Here is a 19,105-nt window from a genome sequence, read left to right as displayed (position 1 = left end):
GTCTGAGAGACAAAGTACCTAGTCAGGTGAAGGTGAATAATACCCTAAAGGACGTATCTTCCCCAAGGAAAGGGGATTTAAGCCCACTCTCTACCTCAGCCTCTGTCTCAACCATGCCCCTGGCAGGGAGGATCTCCAAGAATTAAAGGCTCCACATTATTTATGCTGGTGGGAAGCTGTGGCTGACAAGTGCCAGTGCTGGGCAGGATGGGAAAGGCACAGAGTCTAAAGGTTTCATAGGAAAGTCTGACAACCTCCTGGGTTTCACCCTCAGGGGAACCTGATAATGATTACACACTTGAGATGTGAGCCTGTCTGGTTTGGGAAGATCTAACGGGTTGATCATATCTGAGGAAACCCTCCTCAAAAAAAAAAAAAAAAGGTTCCACGTAGGAACTGAGAAATTCTGATCAGTTAAACTGAAGCTGTGGTAGAGGTCTAGAGTAAGCTGAACTGAACGCCAAACAACAGACACAGAACACAGCCAACTAACAAGAAAACCCTAGGTAAAAGAGTGAAAAAACAACCCTCAGAATAAACTAATCAAGGACACCAGCAAAAAATTAGGAGTCATACTCGGAAAATCAAAGATGTGGCCCAGTCAAAGGAACAAACGAACATTTCAAATGAGATACGGGAGTTGAAACAACCAATTAAGGATATTAGAAGAGACATGCAAAATCACATAAAAAATCAAATCAGTGAGTTGAAGGAAGATAAAGCAAAGAGATGAAGGATATAAAGAAGATACTGAGCAAACAAAGAATTCCAAAGTCTGAAAAAGCAAATGGCAGAACTTATGAGAATGAAAGGCACAAGAGAACAGATGAAAAAAAAAAACAGTGGAGACCTACAACAGCAGATTTCACTAGGCAGAAGAATGGATTAGTGAACTAGAGGGCAGGACATCTGAAATCCTACACACAAAAGTACAGATTGGGAAAATAATGGACAAATATGAGTAGGGTCTCAGGGAATTGAATAACAACCTTGAAGCGCATGAATATATGTATTACAAGTGTTCCAGAAGGAGAAGAGAAGGAAAAAGGGGTAGAAAGACTAAGAGAGGAAATAATCCCACCTCTCATGGAAGACATAAAATTACAGATCCAAGAAGTGCAGCATACTCCAAACAGAAAAGATCCAGACATACTCCAAGACACTTATTAATCAGAATGTCAAATGCCAAATACAAAGAGAATTCTGAAAGGAGCAAGAGAAAAGCAATCCATCACATGCAAGGGAAGCTTGATAAGACCATGTGCAGATTTCTTAGCAGAAACCATGGAGATGAAAAGGCAGTGCTATGACATATTTAAGAATCTGAAAAAGAAAAACTGCCAACCAAGAATTCTATCCCCAGCAAAACTGTCCTTAAAAAGTGAGAGGGAGATAAAATATTTTCAGAAAAACAGTCACTGAGAGAGTTTGTGACTAAGAGACTGGCTCTACAGGAAATACTAAAGGGAATACTACAGGCAGATAGGAGAAGACAGGAGAGAGAGTTCTGGAGAAGGGTGCAGAAATGAAGACTATTAGTAAAGGTACAAAGATGGAAAAAAAATTTGACATATAAAATCCAAGAGACAAAATGACAGAAGAAAGTATTGCCTTTTCAGTAATAACATTAAAAGTTAATGGATTAAACTCCTGAATCAAAAGACATAGACTGGTAGAATGGATTAAAAAATAGGACCTATTTATATGCTGCCTACAAGAGACTCACTTTAGACCCAACAACAAAAACAGATTCCAAGTGAAAGGCTGGAAAAGATACTTCACTCAGAAGTATCTTTTGGGTGAGTGGGGTAACTATACTAATATCTGACAAAATAGACTTCAAATGTAAAACAATTAAAAGAGACAAATATATGGAAGCTAAATAACACACTCTTAAACAACTAGTGAGTCATGGAAGAAATTACAAAAGAATATCTTTATTCAGTTACTCTGAGGACCATGATTTAAATTGACAGGAATGTAATGAAAAACCATTCTCAGGTAATGATGTGTTTACCCTGTTGGGAATGATGGCCATCCTTATATTTAAAAAATGCAGTGAGGAGAGTCATTTAATGAATCTTAACCTTAAATATTAATCTTTAATAATTTATTTAATAACATTAAATACTGGTGCTAGAGAAATTAAAATTTTACAAGAATATTCAATTTTCTAATTTTGGAATTTGCCCTTAATTACACTTCTTCCAAGTATCTTTCTTTAAAATATCATGGGCTGGTTTCCTCATTAGAAAGTAATACCTACTTATTGAAAAACATTTAAAAATCCAAAAATAAAAATAATCTTACAGTATAGTTTTCTTATTTCATTTTTTGCTTTAAGTAGAGGTGTCCTATCTGGATTAAATTGTATGCGCCAAAAAACCTAAGCCTTACTTCTCTAATTATCTACCATGCATCTTACACAAATGGTAATAAGTGGAAGAACTCAAATAATAACTTTTTGGAATCTTTGCCTCAAATAAATCTTCATGAAAATAAAAGGATAAGAAGAAAATGACTTTGCAGCTTTGTAATCTGGCCCTAAACTGAACTTAAATAAAGTTTTTGTATCTTTTTTTTTTAACGCCTTTTAAAAGTTTCATTAAAGCAACAAAGCCCTAGCAGTTTATAAAATCCTTTTCACACATTCTAGCTATAGTGAATGCAAAGATGCAGAGGTATATGCCCTGGATTCCACAACAGTTGACTAGCAATGGTTCCCACCTCAGTTCCTTCTTGGGTCTTGTCCTCAGCAGAAGGGAGCTATCTTGCCTAAGGTTCTATTTCTTCCCTGGAGGAAGCCAGCAACCAATGACTGGTCATGGTAGAGGTACAAAGGCCGAACCCCTTGCACAAGCGGGCTGTTAAGGGTCATTCCAGCTGCTGAGTCCCTTTGGAATGGCTGAACCTTTGTTGCAGCTGCACTGCAGTTCAACTTCTCCCTTGCCCAACTGCTTCCTTCACTCCCTCATGGGTCTGTCCCCCAGGGTACTTTCCAATTATCTCCAGCATGAAATTCTCTCTGAGTTTGTTTCCCAGGACCCCGACCTAAGAAACCACTTCATTTGATTAATTCAATTTTCTATTACCATGTTTCTGTAATACAGACACGGCCTTAGAATGAAAATATAAAAGTCCCTATTTTAAGCCCAAGTCTCAGAAGCGGAGTTTCATTTTATTTTGTCAGCATGAAGTACAGGAAAGAACATATGAGCTTTAGAGCCTAAATGTATGGATTCAAATCCATTTACAGAAATGTGACCCTGGTCAAGTAATCGAAGCTCTCTCTCTCTGAGCTCCAGCTTCCTGATGTGTGAAATAGGGATAATACCTACCAACAGCGCTACTCTGAGGACTATGTGGATGCCCTAGACCTGAGGCTTTCCACAACTGCTCCTCCCTCCCCCGTATGTCAGAAGTGGAGAGAGAAAGCAACGAAAAGAGAACACTCTGTTTTTTAAGATATCCCAGTATTATTAAGGGTTGAGGTGAGGAGATCCAGAAATGCAGAGCTGGGACCATGGACCATGTGACGAATGCAGAAAAAGCCAAATATAGAACGTCCCAAGCTGGGGGCAGGAAGATGGAACCCATACTGTGAGCATCAGGCTAGGGAAGTACACATGCACTGAAAAATGAATGGGGAGGACTCACGGAGAGGGTGGGACAAAAGAACCCTTTAAGCAAAGTGAAGGGCATTGCTAAAGGGAGTAAGCATTTGATGTCATAGTGTGTTCAAGAATATGAAACTGTACAGTTTAGCTGTGGGGTGGTGCTTTTTATCCATTGGACTAAGAAGGTTGGATTTCATTTTTTAAAGGACTGGGAGCCACTGAAGACTTTAATCTGGGAAGGTTCATGATCAGTTTTGGGTCTAAGAATGTTAACTAGGACTTCTGGGTTAAGGTGGCACTTTGATAGGATTTTCTTTCTCTTAACACAACATCAGATGGAAGGAAAGGGAAGGAGGGAGGGAAAAAGGGGAGGGAGGGAAAAAGGGGAGGGAGGGATGGAGGGTAGGAAGGCAGGTAGGCAGGTAGGTAGGGAGGCAGGTGAACTCACCAAAAACCTCCAAATGAGGAATAACCTGCTATAAAGCTTAAGCATCGGTGATTAAGGAAAGAGACAGGAAATTGTGGGTCAGTCCAAGGAGCACAGGAAGGCACAGCTTCTAGTCCCCTTTCTCAAGTCAGACTGGTGAAATAGAAAAAAAAAACAGCGTAGAGAACTCTGGTGACCCTAAATTGGAAGAAAAGCAAACAGAATGGGTATCTTTATTTTTCCCCTCTTCTGATCAGGAATACTGGAAAAATGGCTATAGGAGAAAAACAGATGCCCAAGATTGACTCATGAAATTCATTTCAGGATTACCAACTCAATTGGGAGAAATGACCTAGAACCAGAGACAAGATCTTCCAGGGATACTGATTTATACGTAGAATGGAATGATATCTTAATGTTTTGTTAATTTTTTTAATTAATAAAAAAAAAGCTAAAAAAAAAAAGATCTTCCAGAGATACAGAATACATAGTGGCTAGAAATCCAAATGATCAGCTCTTACAATGTACTTAGGAGGGAAGAGCAGATTAGTTTTAAATACAGAAGGAAGAGAGTCAACAAATAAATGAAATCCTGGCAAGTACCCTCACATTTTTTTCTTCCTATACGCTTCCCAGAACCTCCTGCTGGGGACCACTGGAACTAATCTCAGGTCAGTCTGTGGTCTCTGGACTCAATCTGCAGAAGACTTTGTGCAGTGCCTTTTGTGACCAATCTCCTACCTCTCACTGTCTCCTGGAACTCTTTCACTGGGTTGCCTGCAACTCAGCTTCCCAAGCCCAGAATCTTCACTACCCTCAGCCTTTGCCATCACCCTTCTCTTTAATCACCTTTCTCTTTACTGTCTTGCTGTAACTGAAACCTGTTCTGATGCACAGCTGCCCGCAACTTCTTGGACTCCTAGAGGTAGCCTTGGGGTGGATGTCTTCCTTGCTCCTTGCTAGAGTTCTTCCCTCCCTAAAAACACTCAGCTTTCAATCTCTTATTATCAGACTCTGTCACCTGCTACCTCTCCTTGTTGTAGGCTATGGACCCCTGGGTTACTCACTTCCTTTCATTCCTTGAAGTTTTTAATTCATAACTCACCGTTACTCTGTCATCACTATTGCCATATTTCTTGGTAATTCAATGTCCTCATTCCAATATCCTATGCTCCCAGGTTCCTTGTTTCCTTTTCCTTGAAGGATCTGGTCCTGCACTCTCTGTCAGTTGCTCACTCCAAGGGATATACCCAAGACCCTGCTAGTTTCAATAACTTTATCCTCTCCATAATCTCAACTTCAAATATCTCATCGTTTAACCACCATCTTTTATCTTTCCAGATCATTCCCTGCAAAGTTCAAGCTCAAGCAATCATCTCACTCTACCAGGACCTACAATTCATTGTTCTTATCTTCTGATCACTGTTCCCCACCCCCACGCTCCAACCCCCACCATGTCCTCTCTTTCTTCTGGATCCTGCTTAAATTCTATGGTCAATTAAAAACATCCCTCCTTTGCACACCCCTCCCCCCAATTCTTTGCCAGTCTTGCTTGGAATTACTCACCAGGCTGAACTATAACCCTGGTTAAATCCATCTTTCAATCTACTCAATGCCTGCACTATCACAGCTGAATGTGGGTGAACAAAGAGGACAAAACCATGCTGACCAATTTCATTTTAAATTCATGAACATTAACCTCTACTGGGCCCTGGCAGCCAGTGTATCTACTTAGTCCATTCACTCTTCCATTTTTTTGGATGATTATTTCATGCCTTTCCTCTTTTCTCAAACCTTCAATACCTTTTCCTGCAACCTCTCAGCTGATAATTTTGTTTCCTATTTCAGTAAGGAAACAGAAACACTCAGAAGAGGACTGCCCCGCATTTCCACTTCTATGTCAACTCTTCCACTTGCACCTAGACCCATATACTTGACCTTTCTGCCCTCTTAACTATGAACTATGGGTGAACTGTCTCTGCTACTAGCTAAGGCCAATTCCACCACATATCCATTAGGTACCATCCCCATATGGCTTTTAGAGAACATCATTGATTTCCCCCCTCCTTATTAGATCTTTCCCATTAGCATAAAATATCTTACCAGTCTGCTCTTTGCACTTTTATCTAAAAAAAAATAAAAAAACAAACAAACAGGCAAACAACAAACCAAATTTCTGGATCTCAGCCATTTTGGCTACTGCTCCATTTCTCTTCTTCCCTTAAAGCAAAATATCCTTGAAATGCCTATATTCACTCCCCTTGCCCTACTTCGATCAGTCTTTCACTCCCACCACTCCACCAAAATAAAAGTTCTTAGTCCTCACCTTATTAGACCAAACAAAAGCAGGGGACAGTGTAAATACTTCACCTTTCTGAAATTCGTGCTTCTCTTAGCTTTCTGCATACCACATACCTCACGCCCTTAAGTACTTCTTCCACCTCCCTGACTACTGTCCCGCGTTTTTTTTTTACTGGTTCCTCTATGTCTCCCCCACTTCTAAGCATCACGGTCTTTGACTCAAAGGCCTTGGAACTTTTCTCTTCTCTATCTGCTCCCTAAGTGGTCTCATCCAGTGTCAGGGCTTAAACACCATCCACGTACTGATGACTCACATTTATACCTTCAGCCCGGCCCACTCCTCTAAAGAGACTCCTATGTACTCTGTGTGAGACTTACATGTCTAGTAAGAACATGCTGTCCAAAACTCTGCTCTGGATCTTCCCCACACACTTGCTCCTCTTGCAGTCTTATGCTCTTAGGAAATGGCAACTCCAATTTTCCAGCTGCACAGACCAACAAACTCGGCACTACTTGGCTCCTCTCTCTATCCCACACTGTCCCTCTACCTGCAAAATACAACTGGACTCTGACTACTTCTAGCCACTTTCACTGCTTTTGTTTGGTCCAAGCTATCCTCATCTCTTGCTTAAATAATTGCAAAAGGCTCCACTGGTTTCCTTGTTTCTACCCTAAAGTCCCTTACAGTCCAATCCCAATAGAGCAGCCTGAATAATCTGTTAAAACCTGTTAAATGCTTTCAGGGGTGAAAGTCTCCCTGACAATGTGGGACATGACACCCAGGGATAAGCTCGGCCATGGCATTGTGGGATCGAGAATGCTTTTTAACCAAAAGGGGGAAAAGAAATGTAACAACATAAGGTTTCAATGGCTAAGAGATTTCAAGTAGAGTCGAGAGGTTACTTTTACGCAAGCTTTAACTAGATACCACAAATTGCCATGGCATGCCAAGCCCAACAAACAAAAGAAAACACTAAAGAAAACCCAGGGCTCTATCTAACACTCTACAAAAGTTTTACTTATTAAGTTTATTTCTCAGAAACTTAAAACCTACAGATTGCTCCTAGGGCAGATAAGCCTTGAAACTTAGAGGTATCGGTGTCTTCCAGAACATCAACCGGTTGCATCCCCCTACCCCATAATGTCAATACCCATTTCAACATGAAGAAGTTAAAATGGTCATTGCCCAAATATTCCTGAAGATTAAGAGAATATCAAATGTGAGGGAGGAGTTGTAACAGAGAAGTTAGGATTTAACAAAGGATTAATAATCCTGAATCATTATGTAGATATTTTTGTTTCCAGTGTATTAGAACAGCCAGAAGGAAACAGCTAAAATTGTGGAACTGTAATCCATACTATACTTTGAAATTTGCTCTATAACTACTTGTTAAACTGTACTTAAATTTCTCACTTTTCTGTGTATATATTTCATAATAAAAAATTAAAAAATATTTTTTAAAAACCTGTCAGATGATACCTCTCCTCTACTTGAAACCTTCCTACAACCTCCCATCACACCCAGAATAAAAGCCCAGGTCCACTCAAAGACCATCATATGACTTGGCCCTTCACTGCCTCTCTCATCTGCTACCAATCACTGTCTTCTTTATCAGTGCTTCAGCGGACCTGGCATGTCCTGCTTCATCATGGCCTTTGGAAATGCCATTTTTTCTGCCTTGACTATTCTTCCCCTCATTGTCCACAGGCCTCACCCCTCAATTCCTTCGAGTCTTCAATCGAATGTCAGCTTTTCCACGAGGTCTTTCTTCACCTACCTATCAAAACTAACATAACCTCCTCGCTGTCCCTGACATGCACTACTTGCCTCTCCCCTACCTTATATGTTAACTGAGGACTTAGTAATAAAAGTGAGTATACGCCTTATTTATTTTGTTTGTTCTCTCCTTCCTCCACCATTATGCAAGTTCCACGAGGACAGGAATTTTTACCTGTTTTGTTAATTGCTACACACCCAGGACTTAGAACAGTGCCTGGCACATAATAATGCATTCAATAAATACTGATTGACTTTATGAATAAAAATGACCCACACCATATAAAAACAATAATGCATGGAGAGAGTCACCTAAATATGACCAAAATGCAATGAAATGCCAAGGCAACAAGGTAGCATATTAATATACTACATCCAACCTCCCCTAAAAAATACTAAAACATGACTAAACAAAACACATTTTTAAAAGGAGAAAAGAGGATAGCAAAAGACAGAGCACAAGCTATAAAAAAATACAAAGGAAAACTTCACAATTGATTCGTTATAGAACTTAACAAGAATAAATATTCAATAAAATAAAAGCTCTAATGTGAGATGATAAATAGCCCTGTAAGATGAAAAGGACAGGGTGCAGGACCAAAGCAATAACTGAGGACACCAATATGTCATCATAACGGGAAAGATACATGAATTAGAAATAGCAAGGAATGAAGCAGGTATTACAGAAAACAAAAATACTGACATAAAGCCTTGATATAATCATTCAAATGGATATGGAAAAGACAAAGAAAGAGAAGCCATCATAGAAGAGATAGAAAACAAAGCTTCTTTCCTGGCCCATGCACTTCCCAAAAATGAACAAGCAAAACAGAAAGAAAAAACAAAACAAAAATTCAATAAATGGTCCTGCAGTAACAGGATGCTCACATGGAAAAAGAATGAAATGTGACTCCAACCATACAGCATACAAAAAACAAAACAACACAAAACTTATAATCCAATGTAAGATTAACTGGCAAGCCTGAAGCAGAAATCCCAATAAAAGAACAGCTGATATACTAAAAAATATAAGGGAATTTCTCTGAAAAAAAGAAAGCACTGAATCTGTGGATTATAAAAGCCTCCCAAGTTCCATGAGAACTGTATAGAGAATGTTTATACTAAGACATATTTTATTAAGTTACTGGACTGTAAAGATAAAGAAAACATTCTTTAGGTATCCAGACCGAAAAAGACCATCTATAAATAGGGGAAAATTAGGCCAGTCCCAGACTGTTCAATGCCAAAAGAGCAATGTCTACAATGTTTCGAGGGGAGGAAAAAAAGCAGGACCTAATGATATTATACCAAGCCTAGATACAGTTTCCTTATTAATGCAAGAGGTACACATTTTCAAATATATGGGGAACACTCATGGAATATGGGACATGCGAAGTCTTCCTGAAAAAAAGAAAGAAGAATACCAACAGCAAATAGCCAAAGAACTAGATAACAGGAAAAGTCACAAACGGGCAGCTGGTAAACAAAGAATCAATTTATTCACCAAACCTTTGGAATCCTATCCTGTACCTGACACTGTTCTCAGAGCTTAGGATACAGCAGTACCAAAGTCCCTGACCTTACAGAACTTATTTTCTGGAGGAGGAAGAGAAAAAGAGATAAATATCTTATGCTAGGTGTTGATGAGTGCTATGGAGAAAATAAAGCGGGGTAAAGGGGAGAAAGCGTGTTGGCTGTTGGTGGTAGTGGTGGTGGCAGGGGCTGCTATTTTACGAAGGATGGTCAGCTCTCATAAAGCTTCATTTGATCAGAGACTTGAAGGAGCCCTAGAAGCTAAGCCATGAGGTATCTGGGGGAAAGTGTTTCTGGGAGAGGAAGCAGTGAGTGCAAAGGCTCTGAGATGAAAGTGAGCTCAGTGGGCTTTAGAATAACATAGAATAAGATGCCAATGTGGCTGAAGTGGAGTAGGGGAGAGAGTGCTAGGAAGTGACACTGAGGTGCCTGGCACACAATAAATAATCAATAAATGGAAGGTTTTCTGCTCAAGTAGGAGTTCAGCGAAACCCTGACACCTGTGTAAATATCTACGACAGAGAAGAAAGCATGGTTTCTAGATAAAATGCATGCAAAGAGGTTTGGAAACAGGAAAGTATAATGCCATATTAAGATATAAAACACAGCTATATTTGGCCAAGATGTTGGGGAGTAGTAAAAACTGAAGATAGAGAGTGAAGCAATGAATGCTCAGCTAATAGCACTGGTAGATTATCACTTTGTCTAGAAATCATTAATACACTGCAAAACATCTTCCTAGTGACTTCTTTAGAATTAAACAGCACAGAATAGGATATAAATTTTCTTACCTTGAAATAATGTAGAATTGCTTTCATTAAGAATCAAAGGTTAAAATAGGCCTACTGTTAAATCTCTAGTTATCGAATTTGCCAAATGGAAGCTACAACTACCCAAAAGGAAGACAGATTTTTAAAAGATAATGTTTTTCAAAATGTGCTGGTTTGAAAGGAAGTATGCCCCCTAAGAAAAGCCATGTTTTAATATAAATCCCATTTCAAAAAGGTAGAATAATCCCTACTCAGTACTGTATATTTGAAACTGTAATGAGATCATCTCCCTAGCTGATGTGATTTAGTTAAGAATGGCTGTTAAACTGGATTAGGGGATGACATGTCTCCACCCATTTGAGTGGGTCTTGATTAGTTTCTGAAGTCCTATAAAAGAGGAAACATTTTGGAGAGAGGGATTCAGAGAGATTCAGAGAGAGCAACACTACAAAGCAGAGTCCACCAGCCAGCGACCTTTGGAGATGAAGAAGGAAGACACCTCCCGGGGAGCTTCATGAAATAGGAAGCCAGGAGAGAAAGCTAGCAGATGATGCCGTGTTCGCCATGTGCCCTTCCAGCTGAGAGAGAAGCCCTGACTGTGTTCGCCATGTGCCTTCTCACTTGAGAGAGAAACCCTGAACTTCATCGGCCTTCTTGAACCAAGGTATCTTTCCCTGGATGCCTTTGATTGGACATTACTCTAGACTTGTTGTAAGTGGGACATTTTCTCGGCCTAAGAACTGTAAACTAGCAACTCATTAAATTCCCCTTTTTAAAAGCCATTCTGTTTCTGGTATATTGCCTTTCAGCAGCTAGCAAACTAGAACACAAAAGAATCCGTAAAAAGCTACAATGAAATACACTGTACATTACCTATTTTTTTCACAACAGAAACAACAAATCCTATTAGGTCCACCTCAGAACAAGGTGGCTGGAAGTCTGGATCTAATAGTTTGGTGAAGTGAAGGGGTTCTCTTGGTTGGTAAACCTGGAATAGGATTTCATCTGAAGTCTACAGAAAAAGAATAAACCAAAAGACATTTAGTATATGTAGAGTATATAAATTAATATGTATTTATCAAAACTGAAAAATTATAAGTAAAATGTGTACCGGTAGTTGTTGATACTGAGTTTTCTTTGTTGCTGTTAATTGTATGCTAACTCTTTCTGATTTACTTTTAGATTTTGATACCGCAAGATGATAGATTCTGTATCTCTTTCCCTCTGCTAAAAGGGAATATAAGTCGGATGATGGACGCCAGATACTCAATATAACTATTCAGAGAAAGAACAAAAAGATAAAGACCAAAAGATGGACCAACTGACCATCACTGAAGTTCTTGTTTCAGAAGTAAGTACTGATTGTAACAGCAAAGATCTAAGGATTATGTTATCACTTTGTGGGCACTTGTGGCCCATTTGTGCCTCTGATATACACTCACTTTAAACTTCATATAGCATTTGCAATTACTTTATTAATAAAAAAGTTAATAATTTTTTAATTTAAAATAAAATAGACTTGTTTTCCTCACTTTCTTGACACATTCATAAGTGTTTCACATACAAATTGCTGTGTCAGATTTTTCAGCTATCAACCTGTGCCTATTGTTTCTGGTGGGCCTACCAAAACTGTCAATTCAGAACCCTTTGTTTGCATTTGTGACCATCTGAAATTGTCAAGTCTCAGCTTCCGAAAGTCCTAGTTCCATTTACAAGACATATTAATGACTCTTTAATAGAAATTTTGACCTATAAAATCTAGACTGTATGTAGGTATGAAGGGAATTTAAAAAATACATAAAAAATTAAGTTGTGAACAGCATTAGAACTTTGTCTACTCCTTCATTTTCAAATATGCTGACATGCCATAAACTGGAGTTAGAGATCAGTCATTTTGCTGTTTGAAAATAACCAACTTGCAGTATTAATCAGAATTATCATATATGTAAGCTGTATATTAGACACTTGTCTTTTTAAACAAAACTAAAATAATTGTATTCATGTGAAGCATATCACTTTTTCAAGTATGAAAGTAATCACTCAGCAACCATGCTTGGTAATTTGGTGTCTGTTAAGGTAGGAGAGGGGTGGACAGGTAATCTATGCATACCTCAACAGTGCCAAGACATCTAGTGGGGGGGGACTATATTTTTACCCAAACAAAAAAACAAAAAACAATGAAACCATTAACACACTGACCTGAATCTTTTTCTTTTTTCTCATAGCTGATGATACGCAGTTTCCACACAGACGTCACATCCCTTGATAAACACTGTACCCCTTGTTCGGTCGATGCTATGGCCTTCCTGAGTTCTGACTGCATCTGCGCTTGCTTCTTATCATTCAATATTTGTCTGTGGTTATTCAAGGCTCTTAACTGCTCTTCGCTAAAATAACTCTGTGACCATTTAAAATATGAAGGCCGACAATAACAGAATAAAAAGCAAACAAAACAAAAATCTCACCGGGATCATTTAAAATGGGAAAAAATACAACAGAACTGAGTTTACTTTAAAGGTGTGACAATATAAAAATTGAGATTAATGTTCTCAGTTTATCACATAACAAATTAGTTAACAGTGTCAAACTGTTAACTAATCCTTGTGAAAATTTCCCTATGGCCATGCCATCCCAATTATAAATGTGCTCTAATGTCACCACAATCATCTTTATTGATAGCTAACATTCAACAGCTGAGTGCTGACTCCATTTGAGGAGTGATCTCTGTGGCAAATGGAGTCATCCGTTTAACCCTCACAGTATCCCTCTGTGGCAGGCACCTATGGTTGTCATGTGGTCGATGATGAAACTGAAGCATGGAGAGGCTAAATAACATGCCCGGGTTTCATGGGGAAAGGGTGGATCAAGAACCCTCCTTCTTGGCCTCTGTAGTGTAATTTCACTATCTTCTTGGAACAGTAGACATAATTTAAATCAGGGATATACTACAAAGCATTTTCTTTATTTCTATATTCCTCTCTCAATCATTTTGGCGCATTATTGCCTGCACTACTTGGGAATCTAATTCAGTGTAACAGAAACAAATAAATGAATAAATAAGCAAATAAAATAGGAAATGGAATCTAGACATACAACATCTAGACTGCTTGCTGCTACCTTACACATCTTAGTATACTAATCTATACTGGGAATGGAAACCACAAAATCTCTGTCCCCCATAAAACAAAATATGTTGACATACATATATTTTTTGTATGCCGTATGGCAGGGGTCACATTTCATTCTTTTTCCTTGTGAGCATCCCCTTATTGCAGCACCATTTGTTGAATTTTTATGTTTGCTTTTTTGTTTGTTTTGCTTGTTTGTTTGGGAAGTGCATGGGCCAGGAATATATATACATAATTTTTAAATCTGTAATTTCCGATATTTCACAACATTCACCATATCCCTTAAAACAAATCCTTTTACGGGGCAATTTTAGAAACTGGTAGCTATTTTTCCCACCAAGAATTACAATGATAACTTTAAGTTAATATCAAAGACCTTAGAGACAATCTACTGTTGGGATTTTCCTTGAAAAGAGGGAAAAGAAGCTGTAAGATATAAACCATTTGTCCAGCTACATAGTGGCAGGACCAGGTCTAGAACTTAGCCCTCTAATTCTCATTCAGCCTCCTTATTTCCTTCTCATATTATATTGGTGATTCTATAAAGGGAAATCTAGACTAATAAACTTTTTGTTAAATTTTGTGGATAAAATAAAACTATCTTCATGATGATCTTAAGGAAGTAAAACTTCAACAGTGCAATACTATAAGAGAAAGAGGCAAATATTTTCCAGGAAAGTATAATAAAACCTTAACTTACAGACTTGCAGCTGTATATGCACAGGCTTTAAAACTGGATTCACTTCTTACAGAGAGAACTCAAGCTATAAATTTGGCAACATGAGGGAATTCTAAACAGAACAGCACTGCTCACACACCTAATGGACTACTGCTTATTTCATAGTCCCACTATTTAAGAGACTTAAGGGCTATACTGATAAAATTTGTAAGTCACCAGGTAAATAGGATTAATCAAAAATGAATTCCAACAGTCTTCCTAAAATACTTGCACTTGCTTCCCAATCTAGCAAACTAATTCTAGAATTTGCATTAATTATTTTAGATAACCAGCCATCTAATAATTTAGTTTCTGTAATAGCTTACCTTAATATATAAAATAATGTTCTAATAACAGTAACATTTATACAGAAGTTTATAGGCTATTGTGCACTTTAACATACATTTTCTCAGTTGATGTAAATACAACATATTTTATGCTCACTTTATAGCTATTTTAATTGTGCATTTGCTAAACTAATAGATAGCAGAGCCATTATTCTAAAGCCTGTGCTATTTCTAACACAGTTTAGTGCTTCTGAATCTTTCTCAACTATGTACCCTTAATGTACAGGATAATGAAATAAACACTAGGGGCATCTGAAACAGAGCCAAAACCATGGAAACTAAGACACTGCTTTGAAGATACCTGTTTTGTCTTAAAAATAAATATAAAATTTGTTTTTTTAAACGACATTTATTAAAGATATAAATATTTCATCCTCACATTCTCCACTTGGTATAGAATCAAAAATGCACCATACTGATTTGGCACATCAGTGCGGACCCCAGAAATATACACATCTCTGTTCAAGCAGCACACATTTTAACATACGTATATCTCACATAAGGGCCATCCTACTGCTGAGGATGGTGCCTGAGGTTCATTATAGATCTCTTTTAACTCTCACCTCAAGGTCACCTGGGTCTGGTGCGTTCTTTATTGCTTCATAAAGCTCTGCACCATCCTGCAAAGCATGGACTTGCTGTCTTGTTAGTACACGTGATGGTACACGCTGTTTTATTGCATTTTCTAGGAAAAAAAAAGTCATCACACAATTTAAGACACTGAAAACCAGAGAACAACCAAAAGACATTAAAAAATAAGAATCCATTTATCTGTTAAAATTTTTCTAAGAAAATTTGAAACTAGTATTCACGTAAAAAAAAATCATAAAAGAGTTTACGAAAGTTAGAGGTAAGAAAATAACATGAGTTTAGTGATAATTTGAAGCAAATAAAGCAGCCAGAGTCCAATTTTTTTCTGCAAATTTATATCAAATATGAAAATTAGGGGGAAGCGCAAGAGGAAGTAAAATCATCAGGCAATTAAAAAAAAAGTAGAATAGAAAAAGTAAATTTTCATGTTCTTTCAGCATAAAAACTATGATTTTTGTTATTAAAATTAATGCCACATGGAATACAAGATTAATGTGCAAATACAGTAATGCTTCCATACACAAGCAATGACCTGAGAGACAATTTTGGTAAAAATTCTATTCAAAATAGTAAATAAAACAATCAAGTATCTAGGAATGAATGAACTAGGAATATAAAGGACATGTACACAGTAAACTACATAACAGTGCTAAAAGAAATTTAAAAAGATCTAAATGGGTGGAAAGACATTCTCCGCTCATGGATAAGTTAAATGTAGTTAAGATGTCAATTCTAACCAAACTGATCTACAGATTCAATGCAATACCAATCAAAATTTGAACAACCTACTCTGAAGACTCGGAAAAGCTAGTTACCAAATTCATCTGGAAGGAAAAGAGACCCCAAATAGTTAAAAACATCCTGAAAGAGAACAAAGTGGGAGGAGTAACACTTCCTGATTTTTAAACTTATTCTAAAGCCACAGTGTAAAAACAGAATTGAATTGAGGGTACAAGAGTAAACCATTGAATCTAGGTCAACTGATCAAGGCTCCCAAATCCACTGAACAGGGACAAAATAGTCTTTTCAATAAACAGACATGAGAGGACTGGATATCAATTGCCAAAAGAATGAAAGAAGACTCTTATGTTGCACCTTACATAAAAATTAACTCAAAATGGATCAAACACTTAAATATCAGAATCACTCCCATACAACATGAGAAGAAAATATAGGGAAACATCTTCAAGACCTAGTAACAGGAGGCAGCTTCCTAAATTTTACAACCAAAGCACAAGCAATAAAAGAAAATAGATAAAAGAGAACTCCTCAAAATCAAATGCTTTTGTGCCTCAAAAGACATAAAAAGGTGAAAAGGCAGCCAACTCAATGGGAGAAAATATTTGGAAATCACACATCAGATAAAGGTTTGATAACCTGTATACATAAAGAAATCACGTGACTTAACAACAAAAGAACAAACAACCCAGTTATAAAATGGGTGAAAGATATGAATAGGCATTTTTCTGATGAGCAAATACAGATGGCTCAAAAGCACATTGAAGACATGTTCATTTCCATTAGCTGTAAGGGAAATGCAGATCAAGACCAAAATGAGATATCACCTCACACCAATAAGAATGGCTGCTATTAAACAAACAGAAACTACGAAATGTTGGAGGGGATGTGGAGAAATTGAGACACTTATGCACTGCTGGTATGAAAGCATAACGGTACAGCCGCTAGGAAGACTGTTTAGCAGTTCCTATATTTAGGAGACTAAATATTGAGTCGCTCTATGACCCGGAAATACTACCACCTGGTATATACCCAGAAAAGCTGAGAGCAGTGACACAGACATTTGCACACTGATGTTCACAGCAGTATTATTCGCAATTGCCAAAAGATGGATACAATCCAAGTACCCATCAACAGAGAAGTGGATAAACAAAATGTGGCATATACATACAATGAATATTATGTAGCAGTAAGATGAAATGAAGGCCTGAAGCATATAACAGCATGGATGAATCTTGAGGATGCAATGCTAAGTGTAATAAGCAAGACATAAAAGGATAGGTACTGTATGATTTTGCATTTATGACCTTGGTAAAAGTAAACTCAGAGGCTTAAAATACAGAATATAGGGGATCTAGAGATACTTGGAAGCTAGTGATGGGTGAACGGTTAGCTAAAGAGGTTGAACTTAAACGTCAGGGAATGGATAGAAGTGAACGCATTTCATTAGTGGGTCTTGTATCTTCAATATGTAAAACTGCCATATTGAAAGTGAACATGATTGAAAGGGTTGTATAGAGCTGTGCATCCCACCAATTAACACTACAAATAAGTTCTTGCATGAATTACTTCAAAGGTATGAATCTTATACAAAGAGTAAATAATATCAGGGTATGGAGGAAACTACTATTGTATGCTGTGGGCTATATTTTACAGGAAGACATCAACAGCACCACAAAAATACCAGGGGTCAACAACTGGGGGTGGGGTGGGGCAGGGAGGACAAGAATTAAGGGGACGTTTGGATTTCCTATCTGGTGAGGGTGTGTTTATCGGTTATTCTTCTCTTGGGAGCAATTTAAATCGTCTAAAATTGAGAGTGTTGAAGAATGTGCCACTAAGTGAGGATAACGTGCGAGACATGCACTGTTGACTCTGGACATAACGCATGATGCCCAGTGGATGGAAGTGGCTGGAAGATACAATGACCGAGTAGCAGAATGGCGAACTGTGGTGTACACTTAATGATCGAACATTGTGCTGCTACAGAAAGAACGACGTGGTGAAGCATGCAATGATGTGAGTGACACTATGTAACACAAAATAAGCCAGAAACAAAAGAGCAAATATTGTATGATCTTTTTTAGAAAATACTTATAAGAAAACTGGGGCCTAGATTATAAGCTCTTGTAGTAGTCACATTTAGTTTGAAGTGGTAATTGTTATTTCTAGATTCTGAGAGGCTGTGCTATAAATCTGTAACCTGGTATGTCCCTGGAACTTTGGGTACCTTTGTGACACTTAGAAAAGAGGAGAAGTTCTGCAGGTATGCAAGTCAGCATTGCCATATACAACAACTGTTAAAGGAACTGAAAAAGAGATTAGGCTTCAACAGAGATAAGAACAAAGCTGACAGGGCTGGGACCAAGGTAAATCAGCATAAAGGGGTAAGGAAGTCTGTCTATATTGTAAAACTGTCTATATTGTAAAACTTCACTTACTCTATGAGACCAAAGGAAGAAAGGTTTATTTTGTCCAAAACCTAAATTTTCTGTAGTGCATAATGTAACTCAACCTGTCTGGATAGATGAACAACCCAAACATATGGAGCCTGGAATGGAAAAGAGGGCTTGTAATTCTGTATAGCTTAATGTAATGCCCGGATACATCCCAGAGTACGTTGAGCAGATAATTAACAAGTACTAGCAAAGTCTCTTGAGGGATGGAAGAAAAAATATGGAACTATTAAACTTTAACACTGGGGAAACCCCTGACGTTGTCTCAAACATGAGGGATTCCCAAGTCAATAGGCTGAGCCCTCGATCTTGAGGCTTACTCCTGTAAACCATATTTATGTAGTGGGGAGGCCAAGCAGGCTTGTAGTTATGCCTAAGAGTTACTTCCAAAGGGCCTGATTGGTTGCTTAGATGAGACTTCTCGCTCTCTCAGCCCAAATCTGTAAGTAAAATCATTACCCTCTCCCCTACATGGGATATGACATTCAGAGGTGAAAATCTCCCTGGCAATGTGGGATTATGACTCTCAGGGATGAGCCTGGCCCCGGCACTGTGGGACTGACAATACCTTCCTGACAAAAAGGGGAAAAAGAATTGTAAGGAATAAGGTATCAGAGGCTGAGACAGTTGAAATAGAGTTGAGAGGCTACTCTGGAGGCTACTCTTAAATGCAAGCTTCAGCTCATGGTTTGCTAAACCCCT

At 38.1% G+C, this 19,105-nt stretch overlaps 1 protein-coding gene and 1 long non-coding RNA gene across 5 annotated transcripts in view; one reads left to right on the top strand and one right to left on the bottom strand.

Annotated features, from left to right (window-relative positions):
• The window catches only part of BRCA2 (BRCA2 DNA repair associated), a 91,339-nt gene that overhangs the window by 11,929 nt on the left and 60,305 nt on the right, over window positions 1-19,105 (bottom strand). For all 4 annotated transcript variants that reach the window (XM_077158987.1, XM_077158988.1, XM_077158989.1 and 1 more), the window contains 4 exons: window positions 15,182-15,303; window positions 12,625-12,823; window positions 11,537-11,700; window positions 11,299-11,437 (listed from right to left, as the gene is read on the bottom strand). In XM_077158987.1, the coding sequence (XP_077015102.1) occupies window positions 11,299-11,437; window positions 11,537-11,700; window positions 12,625-12,823; window positions 15,182-15,303 (624 nt within the window). The remainder of the gene's footprint in view (window positions 1-11,298; window positions 11,438-11,536; window positions 11,701-12,624; window positions 12,824-15,181; window positions 15,304-19,105) is intronic.
• LOC143681725 (uncharacterized) lies at window positions 396-12,868 on the top strand. The gene is made up of 3 exons (XR_013174800.1): window positions 396-506; window positions 11,608-11,776; window positions 12,651-12,868. It is a non-coding gene; the product is annotated as an uncharacterized LOC143681725 (long non-coding RNA).

The sequence above is a fragment of the Tamandua tetradactyla genome, chromosome 4 (assembly GCF_023851605.1).
Source record: "Tamandua tetradactyla isolate mTamTet1 chromosome 4, mTamTet1.pri, whole genome shotgun sequence".
Classification (NCBI taxonomy): domain Eukaryota; kingdom Metazoa; phylum Chordata; class Mammalia; order Pilosa; family Myrmecophagidae; genus Tamandua; species Tamandua tetradactyla.
The sequence above is the reverse complement of the archived record's forward strand: the minus strand, read 5'-3'. Positions and strand labels throughout refer to the sequence as shown.